The sequence below is a fragment of the Nelumbo nucifera genome, chromosome 1 (genome assembly GCF_055504915.1).
Source record: "Nelumbo nucifera cultivar China Antique chromosome 1, China Antique-T2T, whole genome shotgun sequence".
Taxonomy (NCBI): domain Eukaryota; kingdom Viridiplantae; phylum Streptophyta; class Magnoliopsida; order Proteales; family Nelumbonaceae; genus Nelumbo; species Nelumbo nucifera.
Window position 1 is genome coordinate 150,997,286 of NC_142649.1, and position 18,357 is coordinate 151,015,642.

The window sequence follows — 18,357 nt, forward strand, 5'->3', positions numbered from 1 at the left end:
ATGTTTGTCATTTATGTAGAATTAGGGCCCAACCAAACCAAACCGAACCAAATTTGGTTAGGATCGGTTCGATTCAATTAGAGAAAATGATCAAACCGAATAGTCGATTAGATCCTTGGTTTTAACCAAACTGACCGAGTATACACCCCTACAGCTAGGCTTGGAAGTCGATTATACACCCCTACAGCTAGGCTTGGAAGTATTTGGGCCCAAAGCACAATTAAGGCGCAGAAGTATCCTGGATCAGCTAGGCTTCTTTCTTTCTTTTTCTTTCCTTTTAATTGTAGGCCTCTAGTTTACAAGCAAAATCATGCACCTTGTTACATTGGGCTTTCAGTTAAGCCCAAGAACTTCCCATCTAGTAGGATCTTAGAGTTTATTGGGCCGGCAGAGCCCATGTGCACCGACACACCGCATCTTAAATTCTTAATCCGTGATTATATTCTCAATTCCACCAAAAATGGCATCTGAATCGGATGCATCATACGGGATTCAAAGCATGATAATGGTGGGTGGGAGTGTGCGACTGAATTTTTTTTCTTAGCAGAGCCAAAAACCATCCAAAGCAAACCATATTTTTCGAGTCAGCAGTGTCTCTGTGAGATCTACCTCGTTTTTTCTTCAAAAAAGTTCTACTTCTACCTCGTTTCCCTTTCCTCTTCATTTCTCGTGTCCTTCCTTTGTTGAGTAAGCAAGCATGTCTTTGTATCATTCTTTCGTTTCCGGTGGCGGTGGTAACCTGTTAACTTTCTCCTTTTCATTTCTACCAAACCGTTTTGACTGGTTATCATTCTAATCGTTTGTGTTTCTTTACTTGTTCAAACGCTGCGCGTGCATCTGCGCTATGTGGATCTGGTGAGCTTGTGTTTCACATTCCGGAAAAGCAATTCGAGTTCCTTCTCAAAGGTGAATACGTTCAGACCTTGAATAGTTCTTTGCTTTCTCGGTGGTTTCCTGCAAAAAATATAAATCGAGTTTTCTATGTTCTTGTATTCGAGTTTTCTGCACACAATTGACACTTCCATGCCAATTCGATCAACACATCCTCCTGCTCTTCTAAATGCACCCTGAACCTGAATTACTGATGATTTCTTGCTTAGTCTCTTCTCTTTCTTTTACTTTGGGCTTCCGGGGTTTGAAGTTTGAACTATTGTCCTCACTGATTTGTCTTCAATTGCATTGGCATAGCTCTTAAGGTCAGACACTGTTACACAAGAGACACTGCCTTGGAGACCCCCACAACCAATAATATTGACAAAATTTTCGCCCAGTTGAGACTTGAGAGAACAAAGTTCCCAATTGTTCTGGTGCTCATATCTCTAAATATATAAATATATATATTGAACTAATTATCTGCAGGAATCATCAAGTAAATCTGCTCTGCTGATGGCCCAAAATAGCGAAGAACAGTCCTTGCTGGTGGGGTTATTAGACCCTTCCTCTCAACCCAATCAGAACAACACCACAAAGAAAAGAAGGTACAGCCGCTGCAAAAGTGCTCCTATAGCAGAATTTACTCTTCCAAAGAAAGATGGGAGAGGCATACTTCCACGTTCTGAATCCATCTTTGGCAAATTCCATCCCAGTTTCATGAAAGTAGTTATCTTCTTGTCTCTCTACCTAGGCGTAGGTACCCTCTGCTTTGTCCTTGCTAAGAATCAGATCAAAGGTGAGAAAACAAACGGGATTCTTGATGCTGTGTATTTCTGTGTGGTGACAATGACCACTGTTGGATATGGAGACCTTGTGCCTAATAGCACTCTCACAAAATTACTTGCTTGTGCTTTTGTTTTCATGGGAATGGCTCTTGTTGGGCTAATTCTTAGTAATGCAGCAGATTATCTCGTAGAAAAGCAAGAAGTAGCCTTGGTTAAAGCCCTAAATATGTATAACAATGTTGGGGAATTTGATATTCTCAAGGAGATTGAGACCAACAAAATAAAATACAAGTTTCTTCTGAACTTGAGCCTGCTTTTGCTGTTAATTATGGCTGGAACAATCTTCTTAACTAGAGTTGAGAATTTGGATATTGTTGATGCCTTCTACTGCGTTTGTTCCACTATAACAACTTTAGGGTATGGGGATAAGAGCTTCTCAACTGAAATGGGCCGTATCTTTGCTGTCTTTTGGATACTCACCAGTACTATTTGTGTAGCTCAGTTCTTTCTCTACCTTGCTGAGCTCTACACTGAGCATAGACAAAACTTGCTTGTAAAATGGGTTCTCACTAGGAAGCTGACACTGGTAGATCTTGAGGCAGCAGACCTTGATGATAATGGTGCAGTTGGGTATGTCTTAATTTTTTTCCAAATTGAATATCAAAATGCTAAGACTGAAAGAAAAAATCATTCTTTTTTAAGACATTTGTGTGAGCTTTGCTATCCCAAGACCTTGTTTCGCCATTATTTTCTCTAGATTTGTTGATGGATCCTATAGACAGTTTAGTTTTTCTCTAACAATTGTTTTGTTTGGTTTAATTCTCAACAGTTCTACTGAATTTGTCATATACAAACTCAAAGAGATGGGAAAGATCAGTGAAGAAGATATTGCGCTTATAATGAGGGAGTTTGAAAATCTTGATGTTGATCAGTCGGGGACATTGTCAGCATCCGATTTATTGCTTCCACAATCATCTCAAGCAGAGAAATGACACTGTTCCTTTCTTTCCCTTAGCAAACAGAAAACCAAGTAATACCATGTTGGGGTTGTTGGCTGCTACCTTCTTGAAATCTTTGTAGAAATATTTCACGGCCTTGTATAACCAATCCAATCTTAACCCAAGTGAAGGAGTTACTTGAGAATAGTTATTTGCTTATCTCTTCTGATCAGGATTTTCTTTAGCACATTAGAAATTTACAGTGGGAAGAGCATTCACTTTCATTACATCATGGAGTATCAAGTTTCTATCTTTATTTTCTAGCTAGACAAGCTACTTGGCCCTTTATACACCGAGGGTGATCTTCCTTCGTATTATCCATCTTCTATAATAAAGTAAGCTTATAATTTATTACAGTTGCCTTGTTGTTGGGTGGTCATTAAATTATCCCCTTGACATGTTAGTTGAAATAGCAGTCAATCCTTGGTCCATTCTATTGCGTGAGATTGAAGGGGAGGATTCCCGCGCTTGCCAAGTCACCGTAAATTGTAAATTCTGTTTTCTAATGAGAAATTATTAGTTTTATCTGTTGAGCAATGTCATATCCTTTTATATTTTGAATCCCACTTTATTTACAGAATTAGCTATTTGTGTTCACTGCGTTGAAATTGAAAAAATGAAATTACGATTTTCCCCCAAACTTCAATGTAACATTATCCAAATTGACTGCACTTCGCATGCTACAGAAACTACAATTATTTCTAATTCAACAGAAAGAAACTGTATGTTGTTAGATGTAGCCTCCACCTTGAATTTTTGATGGTATGTACTTCTCTGCCAAGAATGAAATTGAAGAGGCTGACAATGCTTCAATCTCAAACTTCACTCCTCTTTGCATCATCATCTCTAGCTCTGATCTGCCATGAAATGATACTACTTTGGATTGTAGGGATCATCAATTTAATCACGAGTGACAGAAAAAAATTACCAGGTAGAGGAAAAACAATAAAAATAAAATAAAACAAGCATCAGCATCAACCTCCATTTTGGTGCTTCTCTTTGCAGGTAGCATCTCAGTAACATGGCTTCTGCTTTCTTCATATCTGGGATGGATAGAAAGAAACTTGAGGATGATGTTGGAATAAAGAATTTACTAAGATGGATGAGTCTTACTGAAAGGAAACTTGTAATAAACATGTCACCTCCTGCTGTTAAAGGAAGGAGGCACCTTTCTGGAAGGCCATATTTCTTAGAATCTGATGGAAAAGCTCCCAGCCAGCGTATCTCAGGTACTCGTAGAAATTTTGCATCATATGCCATTTGCTTCGAAGTAGGCAGTTTAATAACTTGATATGTAAGTATTATAACAAAAATAAGCATGGCAGATAAGAATCCTTACCATAGAACCGAACCGGTAAGTCGTCAGTATATCAAAACCATAGGGGTCACAATCTACCAAGCAATAGACGGGCAGGCACAAATTTTCAATAAGAAGCCGCAGAAACCTGATTGAAAAGAGTGTATTGGCTTATAACAAACTAAACAGGAATTAGGGAAAAATAATACCCTAATCCATTATGTCGAAAACAGAACAAAAATAATAAGATCAGAGACACCACATGCACATACCTTCTTGTGGGAACATCCGGATAGCCTCTTCCCTGAAATAAACTAAACAGGTGTCATAACGATGCTTTTCAGCTGTAACAGGGAGGTACTGAAGGAGAACGCTTACAGTGATAACGATACAGTTGTTCGTATCGCAAAACCTGTCGTCTGCTAACCGCTGGAACACTGTTTATAGAAATTAGAAGCCCGGGATTTCAACTAATACACCAATTTGAAGAATCCACATAAATCATGTCTCCCATTCTGAAGCAAAGTTTTACCTGCTTCCTTTTCTACGATTAGTATGTACTGGGCAACGCTAACTATCCCTGTAAACAAAATATTAATTGAAAATTCCAACCATTACTTGTCATGCTTGGCATAGATTAAAAAAGTGAAAGATAAAAATAAGTAGGATATATAGCATGTACAAGTATTCTTTCCCCGTCTCACACCTAAATACGACTTTCAGAATTAAATCAACCCAGGAATTGAGTATAAGCAAGAAAGATGTTTTGAACCTAACTAAAAACAAATAGCCGACAACTAATTTCATATAATGCTCTCAAGATCATGAAGATACCTTCAACTTCTTCAACAAATACAGGAACAGGATGAGCCTGCAATTGAACCCAGATTTACAGAACTAAAATACTGGGAGATAGTTATTGATGCTTTCAGAAATATGAATTCTAATTTTACCAATTTGATTTCGTCATGTACCTTACTGGGGCTATTTATGCAATCAAATTTCTTTCCTGCCTCAAAGAATTTTAACCAACCCATCACCAACCTAGGGCATGAGTAAATGGTTGAAAATTACGTTATCAGTTTATGACAAACCTAGATCATATGATATCTTTTGAATACTTGAATAATATAGAAAGGAAAAACCATACCAGATAAAGGGTAAAACACAGTTATACTGCAGCATGTATAAGAAAAGCTAATTCACATTCAAATCCACCCCCTTTAAAAAATTACTGAAGCACACCATATGTCGATCCTCAATGGAAGTGACAATTCAGACACAATTAAAAGGATGAATTACTGAAGCTACTTCAGAGGCTACAGGCACAGAAATAACAAGAACGAAAAGGAAAATATACAAAAAAGTAGGATCTTGTCAATGTCGAACCAAGATTCAAACAAAAGGAAACCAGAATTTCACTGCTTGATTAAATAAAGGTACATAAGGATGTAAACTGAGACTAAATTTGATAATCCCAAAATGACTAAGAAATAACTAGTATCATACTGAGTTGGAAATACCACACTTTTTTACTCTACAAATTGGAGATACGCTGAAATAAGTAATGCATCTCTCTAACTAAATATTTTAAACATGACTACTAGAAAATATTAAAGTTAGTAATTAATACAAGCTAGAATGTTCAGGAAAAGTTACCATCTCCAGTCCTAGAATAATTATCTGAGCATTTTTCTACTGCTTCATTAGATCAAAGGATACCCAATTGAATTTTAGAAAACAATTTGTTATTCTTGTTCCTGGGAATTTGGGACCACATTCATAACAGACTAACAGAGTATGCAAAAGGCTGCCATGTTCCTCTTATTTTCCATGAACCAGAGGTTCTCTTTCTCTGTTTAAGTTGTGACATACCCTTTTCCAACAGCCACCTGTCAAAAGGAGAACATATGGTATCACTGACCCAAAATTAAATATTTCCATTTGAAACTATAACAGGTTTGAAGAACAACCAGTTCACAGCATGAATGATTGAAATTTTCTATTAATATCTTCGTTCAACTTTGTAATTAGTTATTTGTTGCAAGTTTCTTACACGGCTTGCACATCTCAACTGTTTGTGACCTCAGGAGAAGCTATTAAATTCATTTGTAGTAGTATAGCATACCATCAACAGCAAACACATACATACACGTGGACATGCATGCATACATCTACATAAAAGTGGGCTTTCACATTTTATAGCCAAGGGGAAAAAGTATGACGCCAGTAAGATAAACACAAAGCTTGAACCACGTAATCGGGATCCTAAACAATTCCTTAAAGAGTTTAATATCCGAAAAAACCACATGTTGGTCCAGAAGTTCCCATTGGCATGATATTGGTACAGGATCCACATTGAATCTTGTGATTATGCACTTTTTGAGTTCAACAACATGGTTTGGTCTTTTTATTCTTTGAATAACTAATCTGGTTATACCAACTGCAGCTGAGTTTAGCTCCAAAGGAATCTAATGGCTTGGACATGCAAATTAGAAAGATTGTCATTGATGTTGTTAAGAAAGTGTCCAAGTCCCCATGGTCCACTACCAGTTCTACTCCACCTGATTGTATTTGCTGAATCATCCTCAATGGTCAAGGAAGGAGGATGCATTCTCAAGCAACCCTTATACTATGAGAAAAGATGCTGCTTTTTTTTGCAGTGTTAAGCATGATCCTTTCCATATTTTCTTCCATAAATGCTTGAGTTTATTCAATTGTTCCTAACAATGTTCTTCTGTTAAATAATTAGAGATTCTATTAGTGAATGGGATAAACTGTCTTGTTACTCCAGTTTTCCTTTTAGTCATACATCACTTTGTTTTCGACTGATTTAAAATTTAAATTTCAGGATAATAGCACATACCACATTTAAGTTATGGCGACTACATTCTAAAAGGATGCATATGTCGTTGATTGCTCGATCTACAACTGCTTGCTCTGCAAAAGAAAATTATATAGAAAACAAAAAAGAGTGTAAGGAAGCTTACTTCTTTAGGGTTGACCCATGGATATTATTCAACGGTCTGTTTTTCAGTTCCCAAAACTCAATATTAGAAAACGAAAATATAACGTCTTATATACTAGCACTAGTTTTTATTTAAAGAAATGATAGAAAGGAAAAACCATATGCCTTCCACTCTCTGTCGCATTAAAACAAACACAGCCTGGGGAAAAAGAAAAATCCTGCCTACCAAATATAACGTGAATGGAGGAAATAAAAACACGGAAATAAAAATAATTAATGTCATGATACTGAATTTTGTAAATTAAGGGGAACAATACATGTCGTATCTAGCAATAGAAGTGTCTCATAATAATATATGTTTTGGCATACAAAAGAACGAAAAATGTGGGGGGAAAACATTGACTAACCTGAAAATACAGCTGGATGCATGTAATATATGTCTCTCTTCGATCCATGTCTGTTTTCTTGCAGCAGCTGCTGAATAATCAACAACACCCTCAGCAAGACATCTGAGAGAGAAGAAATAGAAAGAATTGAGAAACGATGTTGACACGAAAACATAGCATTGAATCCGTAACTCATGAAATTGTATGCCTCCGTCTCCGGGCCCTGACTATTTCTGGCTGCAGGAGCAAGTTTTTTATGCGACATAGTATGATCTTGCCGCCTTGCCCGGAAACAGAGGAAGGAGGAAGAAATATAGTAAGCTAACCCAGTCTATATGCATGGCACTCCTTTTGAAGTGAGACTATCTCTTTTCCCATGTGTAAATCAGAGCTGCAACAGCTGCAAGAAGCATTGGCTAGATATTTGTTAGAACCATCAACGTTTAAATCATCGTAAAGGCAACGTGTGAAAGCATTTTCACATGATGTTGCCAACATTTTAGGAAAAAATCAGAGGATAATACAGATAAACTTGATGGTATAAGATCAAGGATTCAGGATATTGTAATGTAGAAGTATTCGCGTAAATTTATGAAAAGAAAAAAAAGAAGAAGAAGAAGAAAATCTGGTGACTTCAAGTTTCTACTGCTATTAAGATTTCTCAAGTTTTTACTGCTACTGAATATACACTGAAAGAGGCCAACCATTTTCCAGAAGGATCAGTGCAATAAATTCTGTAGCGATTTAGGGTAACGGAGGGAGATCGTCCTCGGCGGAGATCTTCAAGAAGACATCGAGTGAATTCTGCAAGGGTTTCCGACTTGTTACAGTTGAAATTTCCAAATATCCACTTAAATATTTAGTCAGCAGGTTACTAAATGTAAGAAAACTGTAGTTGCATTATTGCGAAATTTGGGTTGATCTGTTATCACCTTTGATTTTCTTGAGCAGATCGCAGGGATTTGAACTGGAACCTCTTCTGCTCATCTCCTCTCCTGCGTTTGTTCGAATAATCGGAGACGTGGATTTGAGCTCGAAATTTTGAAACACGACACGGACAATGCCATCCATAGCGTCTACTCAAGTGTCATGTGTGTTGGGCTATGCATGTATATTTGCGGGATTGTCAATGGCATTTTTGTAGCGTCTACTCGAGTGTCGTGTGTTGCGCTATGCATGTATTTTTGTAGGGGTATTGTCAATGGCAATTTTGTAATTATTTATATGATTTTTCATATACTTTTTAAAAATCTTAACTTAGGGGAGGTAGGTAGTCGAGTGAATCAAGAGCATGTAAATGTTAAACATGAGATTCCCTCGACACTGAACTGTGTGTTTATACTTGTCATCCATTAATGCAATACAATTTGCCTTTTGTCTAATTCGCGTGCCATGCTTGTTGCCTTTTTTTGTGTTGTTGCTTGTTGCTTAAGCTTACTCGTCGCATTCGAGTGTCGCACGAGGCCTCAACTGCCCCTAATTCAACACAATGAAGAGCAACCGCGACATTGCTGATGACACACTACACGGGCCACACCAAGCCCATGACACCAATAAGGCTCCACTCGACCAGCTAGCTAGCATGGACATGCGCATCCTACGTTGCGAGGCAACAGTATGTGAGACTCGAGATCGGGTCGACGAACTCCATCTCAACACAAAGACTATAGAGAATGTTGTGGTGGAGTTAGAGAGCCGCTTCAATGGAGCCCTCCGAGACGTCCACAACACCTTGCAGCAATCACAAACCAGCTCTTCCCAAAGCAGCCTTCAAGGCATGATGGACAGCTTCCAAGCACAATTGGATGAGATGAGGGCTGAGCTGACAATCATGAAAAGAGCTATGGCCAATTCCACCGGCTCTTCATCCGCTCCATCCACCCACATCAAAGTGCACCAACCAACTCCATACTCCGGTTCTCGTGATGCTCAGGAGCTTGAAAACTTCTTGTGGCAACTTGATTAGTACTTCTCCGCGACTGGCATTCATGATGACCAAACTCAGGTACATACAGTCGCCATGTATTTAAATGATATTGCAATGTTATGGTGGCGTAGATGTTGCTAGGACATTGAACGTGGCACTCGGACCCTCAACACCTGGGTCGATTTCAAGAGAAAGTTCAAGCGACAATTCTTCCCTGAAAATGTTAAGTACTTGGCATGAAGAAAGTTGAAGAACTTGAAGCACCAAAACTCATTGCATGACTATGTCCAAGAGTTCTTAGCCCTGACCCTTGAGATCTCCGACATGTCTAACAAAGACCTTTTGTTCAACTTCATGAATGGTCTCAAACCATGGGTGGAGCTCGAACTACAATGGTGGTGGCCAAGCAACTAGTTGATCTAAGGAAGTTAGAAGAGGAAGACCACCAACCACATAGCCCACGTACCAATAGCTTGAGTGGGGGAGATCAGAAATTAACCTCTACACAGGAGAAACTAGTGCCCACTAACAAGGCCAACAATTACCAATAAGGGAAGAAGCCACAAGGAGCCCAAAGCTATCAGGGCCACCGATTCATGAGGAGACCAACTACTACTCCTACGCCTTGTTACCTTTACAATGGGAATCATTGGACAAGTGTCTGTCCAACACGGAAGAAACTCAATGCCCTCATCGCCAAACTCAGTGACAGTGAAGAGAGTGATGAGGAGAAACCCACAGCAGCGCCAAGAGTAGGCACCCTCCAACTCATCAATGCCATGGTTAAGAAAGAGGCCACATCCAAGCGGCCCACCAAAGTCCACAAGGGGCTGAAATATGTAGACATCACCCTCGACGGGAGGCCGACCCAAGTCTTGGTGGACACTGGGGCCACCCACAACTTCATCTCGCTTGTTGAGGCAAAGCGACTCGGCTTGATCACCACCAAACATACAGGGTGAATCAAGGCTATCAACTCAGGGGCCAAAGCGGTAGAAGGCATGGCTCGTGGAGTAGAGCTCCAAGTTGGGTCATGGAAATGACCCATCAATCTATCTGTAGTACCCTTGGATGATTTTCAAGTTGTCTTGGGAATGGAGTTTCTCGCATAGGCAGAAGTAGCTCTCATGCCACACATAGATAGTCTGCTCATCTTGGAGGAGTGTTCTCCTTGCATGGTTCTAGTGACAACAACCTTGAAGGTACATGGGAAGCAACTTTCGGCCCTACAATACTATTAGGAAACTGATATCAATGAAGCCAGCACTGTGCTTACAAGGAAGACCCCATCTCAATCATCTCACATTAACACTGGGACGAGTTGGGAAGTCATCACTAGGAAGAAGTCTCCCCCAAAGCCGTTCCAGCATCAACACCAACAACGACACCAACGTCAGCGCCACGAGCCGACAACACAGAAGACTCCTGGAATACCCAAGGCTGTCTCCAACCACAACCAGTTCCACTATGACAATCAACGGGGAGAGCGAGTACCACCAAATCCACTTAGGTACCCTATCCGCCACTACATTGATCAAGCCAACCCTCATAGGAGCCTTGTGAGAAGCAACCCTTAGGGGAAAAATCATCAGGGGGAATAATACCCAAAAAATCCAAACCTTCATTTTGACCTAGCATTGGCCACAAACTTTCCTACTACCAAAGCAGAACATCCAAAATCCTACCTTGAAGCAGCCAAGCAATGACTTAACGTAGGGACTAGCTAGCCATAGGTTTTCCCACCATCAAGAACACCCTAAAGACTTTCACCCAACCTCATGCTCGGACCTTGGAAGAGACCAAGTTCGTGGAGTAGCTGAAAAACCCTCCTTCATCAATAGCAGATCTAAGCCTCAAGCAGAAGCTAGTCTTCGAGTGGGCTATGCATGTATTTTTGTATGGGGGGATTGCCAATGGCATTCTTGTAATTATTTAGTATGATTTTTCATTATTTTGATGTATCTTTATGTCACTTCCCCAAAAGTTTAACGTACTCTTTGAGGGAAGGTAGGTAGTCGAGTGAATCAAGAGCATGTAAATGTTAAGCATGAGATCCCCTCGACATTGAACTGTATGCTTATGCTTGCCATCCATTAATGCAATACAACTTGCCTTTTGTCTAATTCATGTGCCATCTTTGTTGCCTTTTCTTGTGTTGTTGCTTGTTGCTTAGGCTTACTCGTTGCATTCAAGTGCCGCACAGGACCCCAACAACTAGCCCCATGACATCCTGGCTTTGTGAGATGATTGAACACGTCGGTATTTTGTATCCACGTGGCCTTATGTTTAAACAAATTAGTTGAAAAATCAGGAATCTTAACTGTCTTTTACACACAAAAAAAAGGCTAATTTCCTTAAACTATCTCTATTGTTTAAGAAATTGACTAACTGTTTACATATTGTTTTAAAGTACCCGTGCTCTTCCTAAAAATTAATATTGTCGTTAAGTGTTAACAAAAAGAAACGAAGTGTCTAATTTTTCCTCCAATATTCCTCAAATTTTAAAATAAAACCCAACTGATGAAACCTTGGGTGGTGACATGACTATCAATGGAACAAGCTCTTTTCTTTTTTAACATCTTCAGTATCCCCCACTAAGTTTCTGAGTTTTCCCACTCCCAAGCGTGAGTACTCCTATTTCGTGAATCCTATCTCCCTCCCAAGGTTTCACCCTTTCGCTTTCAAGCTCAAACTCTGATCCCCATCCTCATCCCTTTGAGACCTACAACAGCATCCTGGCTTGAGTTTTGCTTAGTCATAGACTTCACCGCTGCAACCTAGTGGTAAATAGGGGAAAATCCATGTTTGACATCATTTCTAAAGAAAGGTTCAAATGGTTGTCGTGTGATTTGGAGGATCTTTTATTGTGCTGACTTTTGGAAGTGTTGTGATGGCCTAATTGCCTAAAAGGGATGTGAACAGTTCTCTAGAGCTACAATGATGGGTTGGAAATGGTCGGTATTTGACTTGGATAAACTTCAATTTAATGTAACCTTTTTTTATTACCTGAATGCTCGGTCGAAAGAAGGATGACAACTCGGGGACAACCACCACGGCATTTGCATTGAAGTAGACCATAGTAGGGGGACTTCAACGACCGAAGATGCTATGTTTCACATCAGTTGTAGCGGTGAGCATAGACGATGGGGGTGAACATTGAAAATTGCAATTGGTCAAGGGATTTCCTTGGATGAAATTGAAGTTGTTAACGAAAAGCTAGGTTATTGTAGTTTTCAAACGTATAAGAGGCGACTTGTTTGACATTAATTATGCTTTGCTCGATTTTAGAAAGATAACAGTGATGGAGGGGAAAATATTGTTGGAAAGCTTGAAGGAAGGACAACCAGAATGAGAGGAGATTATTTTGATTCAACAGCGGAAATGAACCAATAGAAGGGGATAGTTGCAGATTGCATATTGTAGCAACGTGAAAAACGAAGAAAACAAGGAAAAGAACTAGGAACGGGAGCTTGCAGTGGTTGGTAGATGTTCTTTGTTTAGGACGATGGTGCGCTGTTTACATTATTGTTTTAGCAGCAGAAGTGGAAGGATGGATTGGAGTGGGGAAAAGGAAGAATGAGAGGAGAAAAAAAGAGGGGCACCACCAAACTGGTTCGATGGTGTTTTGTTCAATATTGATGGTTGATTTGGAGTGTTGGCTGGTGAGAAAGCGAGAGAGGGAGAGATTATGAGAGGAGAGAGAGAGAGAGACAAAGGGGAGAAGTGAAGAAGATGGGGGAGATGGTTCACCACTGCTCCACTTTGTTACTGCCGTGTCAAGGTTGAAGACAATGGACAAAGGAGGTCTGTTGCAGCAGTGGAGATAAGAGCAAGGGAGGGGGTTACAACGAAGAGAAAAAGATGAATAAGATGATGGTGGAGAAAAATAGAGAAAGAGAGAGAAAATGAGAGAGAGAGAGAGAGTGGGATTGAGTTGGACGAAGGTGTAGAGGGTTGCCACCACTAGGCTACTCGGTTAAGAGGAGATAGTTTTGGTAGTTTAAGTAGTTGGAACAGGGGAGAATCCAGCACAGGAAAATCTAAGAAGAATGAGAGGGGGAGAGTTTTGGTATTGTTGTCGCCGCTGGTTTGATTGGAAAAGAAAATGAACAGCGGTGAACAGTGCTTTAGAGGTAGGGGATGATGTATAGTGAAAGCTCGTTCCCCATCATCACACTGGGAAGTCATTGAACCGAGACTTCTGTTGAACCAACTTTTAGGAGGTCATTGAACAATAAGGGAATTTTAGGAATCTTAAAATAATTATCACTTACGTGATGTCACATGTAAATGAAGATTGACAGAAAATTAATGATAATGAAGGTTTTAGACAATTGTCAAAAAATTTAAGAATACTTAAAGACAATAACTAAACAGTAAAGGTAGAGTTAGTCAATTAGGTAAATAATAAGAATAGTTTAAGAAAATTTCCCAAAAAAAAGAAAAAGGCTTTCTTAAATCTTTTTAAGGCCCCATTTGGGAGGATTGAAGTTTTTGATTGAACTTCTTTTATTGAGTTGTTTCGAAGAAACCATTAATTTGATAGAATGCTATATTTTTGGCTGTAAGATGGTTAGGTTATTAGACCCTTTCAGGTTTTCACCAAACATTGATTTCAGGCTGTTCAAGTGAGAAGGGCTTTCCTATGGGGATTTTTGCTTTGTGGTTGGACTTGGACCCACTCAAACAGCCTATGAGCAATGTTTGGTGAAAAAACTGGAGAGTCCATATCTGTTGCTTCAATTCAGCCAAAAAATTAGGTTAAATTGAAAGAACTTGTTGAAATCAACTCGAGGAAAGGAAAGCAATTCATGCTTTTTATTGACCCTGGTATTCGCTACTGTTGGGGCTTGCAAACAATAGAGAGTACGCAAGTGAGATCCTATCAACAGACTCGAATGAAGAATGCATGTAGACTGTACACATCAATGTGGAATGGTTGTTGTTCATCCTAAACGCTCATTTGCTTATGTAATGGCTAAATCTTGTGCACTTGAACAGGTTAGGATTGGAGTTAAACCTTCGTCTCACTCAATTTGGTGAATCGACAATTTTCTTCTCTGGGGAAGAGATCGATCGTGCTTGTGAACCCTTTTGTTTTGCGCTGATTGCTAAATGTTCTTATGGTCGTCCAAAGATTCCAGAGCTGAAATCATTGCTTTTGGATCGTTCCACTTCGCAGAAAGAAGTGATTGTCTCTGTTATTGACTACATCCATCTTTTATTTCGGTTTCAATGTGAAGATGATTTCCTCAAAGTCTGGTTAAAAGAAGTGATCTACCTTAAAGGTTTCCTCTTTTGGTTTTTCAAATGATCACTATTCTTTAATACTAGGGGTGAGCAAAAAAAAAAAAAAAGAAAAATCGAACCAACTGGAACCGAATCAAAAAATCGATTAATCGAATTGGTCGGTTCGATTTCGGGTAACCAATATAGAAAACTGACCGTTAAACGAACCAATCGGTATACATATATTTCTATATATTATATATATATATTTATGTATAGTATATATATTTTATATATTATAAATTAATAAATATGCATTATATATATAAATATGTATATTTACAATATATGATATATTATTTATTATTTAAAATATAATATTTTATATATATATATTTAATTTTTATAATATATATTATAAAAATTAAAAAACCGAAAAACTGACGAACCAAACAAACGGTTCCCCCTCGGGCTATTTTCATTCAACAAGAGGTTTAAGACAAGAAGACCCCCTCTCGCCTAGTATTTTCATTTTTGCAGAAGAAGTATTTAGTCGGGGGCTGCAAGTAATTTTCAACAATGGTTGTCTCTTACTAAGCCCTCCCTCGAGGGTGTTTAAGAGTTACCCATAGTCTTTATGCAGATGATACAATAATTTTTTCTAAAGGAAATAAGAGAGGCATCACAAATCTCATGGCTTTCTTAAATGTGTATGAAAGAGCATCTAGCCAACTAATTAGCAAAGAGAAGTCCTTATTTATTGTTCATCATAAAATGCAGGCTTCTATGGTAAATATGATCAAGACCATTATTGGTTTTAAACAGCAACATCCTCATTTTACTTATTTAGGAGCTCCAATTGGTGTGGGTAAGCTGAAAATTGCTGATTTTGAACCTATCATTGCAAAAATTCAAAAGAGGATAGAAGGTTGGAAAGTTAAACTTCTCTTCATAGGTGGCAGGTTGGTGCTTATAAGACATGTTCTTTAATCCACCAAAACATATTCTAAGGGGGCGTTCTTTTTCTGGATTTTGAGAGGGGGGAAAGTTGGTCAATGGGATTTTGATTCCCATTAACCAAAAATCTCATGTTCTTTTTTTAGATTTATGTGGGGAACAGGGAAAGTTTATTTTCTTGGGTATCATTTATCCGGGTAAGTGATACCCATCTCCTAGGTGGGTAAATAACTTTCCCACCTTGGGGGAAAATTGCCAACACTTAAAAGAGACAAAAATACTCCTTGTATTTTTATGGATAAAATGATCATTACCTTATTTACATGGGAAATAAAAGAGTATGAGTAAATGCACTTACCCGGGTAAATCTTTCCCGGAAAACAACTACTTGGGTAAGTGCATTTACCTAGGTAAATAACTTACCAAAACATGAACGGGGCGTAAGTATCACTTGCCCTCCTAAAACAGTGATTAATAGAATTCATCAACTGTTTGCAAATTTCTTTTAGGGTTCTACTGAATTTGGGAAGAGAACTCATTGGATTGGTTGGCATAAAATTTGCATGCCTTTAAATGAAGGAGGTTTGGTCATTAGATCTCTTTTTGACATTTCAAAAACTTTCAAATTGAAGGCCTGGTTCAAACTTCTCCCAAAGAGCTGTTTTTGGGCTGAGTTGATGTATTCAAAATATGTAAAACAATCACCCTTTGCTTTTCTAGAGAAGAAACCTGGAATGATTTGTTGGGGGTTAAAGAAATGGCCATGGAACATTGTGTTTGGGTTGTGGGGAAGGGTGACAGCTCATTTTGTATGATAATTGGTCGGGTCTTGGAGCTTTCTATTTCAAGTTAGATGATAATAATAATGGGGATATATATATGACTTTGAGATTCGACGTATGTTGAATGAGGATGGTAGATGGAATCTCAGTATAATAAATTAATGGTATCCCTCATCAAATAGTTCTCTTGGTGCAAGCCTTGAAAATTTCCCCAAACAATGAAGATGATAAACTGATTTGGAACTATAGTTGTAATGGTAATTTCTCTCTCTCTCTCCTCACCATGACCCTTACGTTGATTGGCACAAGAATGTGGAAAGTTGGCCTTCCCACTAAAATCTGTGTGTTTATGTGGAAACTTTTACATGGCGCATTGCCTCTTGATATGGTCATTAAGAAGCGTGGTGTTTATTTGGCTTCAAAGTGTAAATATTGTGGTCAGCCTTGTATGGAAAGCTTAAGCGGCCATGTTTTTGTCAATGGAGCGCAGCTGTTGCTAACAAGATTAATTTGGTATCACTTTAGTAATATATCTTTGATATTCCCCTCATCTCAGCGCAACATGTAATGGAGTGCTGCTACATTAAACTCTCAATCTCACCAGCTTATTAAAATTACCCTTTCTATATTATTGTGGGTGATTTGGAAAGAACGATGCTCTCGAAGGTTTGAAGGAAAGGGTGTCTCTACTTTGACTAATTTGTCTTATGGTAATTAAGACTTCATATCCAGATAGCAATCCTTCAATTTTACAGATTTTAAATATTTCTATTTTGCCAATCAAAAGAAAGAGAATTTGTTGGGTCTATTGGCACTTCCCTTCTCAATTCCAGTTTAAAATTAATGTTGACGGAGCATGCATGTCGCGGCAACCTCGGTGCCTTGGAGCATTATCTACTTCTTAAGAGAGATTACAAGTCTGTTTAATTCTATGAGAATCAAATTTTCTCATACACTTTGGGAAGGAAACAGATGTACAAACTTCCTTGCTAACCTGGGAATTATGATTATGAAAAGAAGTAGACATGTGTTTCACTCTTCTCAGGATCATCATGAAGGAAGACTCTCTTCTATGTAGCTCCCAGTCCTTCCGTTAGACTGATGCTTTTTTAAAGCTCTTGGGCAGGGTTGAGAATGGAAGGAAATGCTTTTCTTGTCTGGGTTTTGGGGCAAGGTGGGTTACGTCTTCCCCTGTAATTCAATTTCCGTTTGATAATGGCTGATCAATAAATTCTTAGGTGGCTGCCCCTCCACGGGGATAAAAAAAATATAGAAAAACTATTAATAGTATTCTTTGCAAAAGAAGGATTAAAACGCTACAATTTGCTTAGAGTTCCGATTTCATGTATGTTGCAGATGCACACCGGGAAAATCTCTGTACCTTATGGAGTTCTTACAAATCAAGAGGTCATAGCAATTTTTATTATGATTACATATTGTACATGTGTGATGATCTGTATAATTTGATGACAATCTCCAACAAAAGAAAAAGGACTTTTGACCATTGGCTTTATGATTAACTGTGAGCATGAATGAATATGACCAAAGGATTGAAATCATAAGGATTTCAGATGTACTCTCACAGTTGCTTTTTTTTTTTTTGTTTTTTGTTATAGATGATTTGGTAATTAAACCATGCTACGTATTGGTGAGATTAAGGCCCAAGCATGAGGTCAAGTCCGTTTTAGTCAACCTGATCCCAGGCTAAACTAACATTTTATACACCCGGATTGGTCAATCAAGTTTAGGTATAGTTATAACCAATCAACAAGTATCATGAAAAGTTGTAACCAATTATTTGGTATTCATTAAAATGCAGGTTCAAAGTATCCATATGATACATTCCTTATAGGGCGTATAGTATTGTATCTTTTGGGGTCTAAACACCTATTTACAGGTGTTTTCATATATATAAATCAAATTAATGAAACAATACTAATAAAGTATAAAAAGCACATGGTTTAATTTACCGATACACCTCTGTCGACAAAGTATATCAATACTTTAAACTTTGTTTAGGAGGGTTTTGATTGGTCAAAGCTCTTTCCATATCATATATTTTTTGGCCAAACAGCATCAGGTACCAATAAAGTCTTCCAAACAAGTCTCCCAACAAAAACTATAACCTCACATCAGAAACATCTCCCATCAATGT

General features: G+C 38.4%; 2 protein-coding genes across 3 annotated transcripts; one reads left to right on the top strand and one right to left on the bottom strand.

Annotated features, from left to right (window-relative positions):
• Positions 1-444: 444 nt before the first annotated feature.
• On the top strand, positions 445-3,217 carry KCO1 (Outward rectifying potassium channel protein). 2 transcript variants are annotated; one of them, XM_010271912.3, is made up of 3 exons: positions 445-906; positions 1,360-2,288; positions 2,488-3,217. In XM_010271912.3, the coding sequence occupies exons 2-3, from the start codon at positions 1,387-1,389 to the stop codon at positions 2,648-2,650; spliced, it is 1,065 nt and encodes a 354-aa protein (XP_010270214.1). In that variant the 5' UTR covers positions 445-906; positions 1,360-1,386; the 3' UTR covers positions 2,651-3,217. The 2 variants fall into 2 exon arrangements, with proteins under 2 accessions (XP_010270214.1, XP_088750833.1); XM_088894707.1 differs by having other exon boundaries at positions 445-2,288.
• A 41-nt stretch (positions 3,218-3,258) lies between these two features.
• On the bottom strand, positions 3,259-8,459 carry ATSPO11-1 (Spo11/DNA topoisomerase VI, subunit A protein). The gene is made up of 15 exons (XM_010271913.2): positions 8,240-8,459; positions 8,012-8,111; positions 7,634-7,707; positions 7,329-7,430; positions 6,820-6,893; positions 5,829-5,845; positions 4,928-4,997; positions 4,788-4,824; positions 4,486-4,533; positions 4,332-4,390; positions 4,226-4,257; positions 3,996-4,101; positions 3,799-3,919; positions 3,636-3,699; positions 3,259-3,513 (listed from the first exon to the last, which is right to left on the bottom strand). Exons 1-15 carry the CDS (start codon positions 8,376-8,378, stop codon positions 3,387-3,389), a joined length of 1,170 nt encoding a protein of 389 aa, XP_010270215.1. The 5' UTR covers positions 8,379-8,459; the 3' UTR covers positions 3,259-3,386.
• Between the last annotated feature and the right edge of the window lie 9,898 nt (positions 8,460-18,357).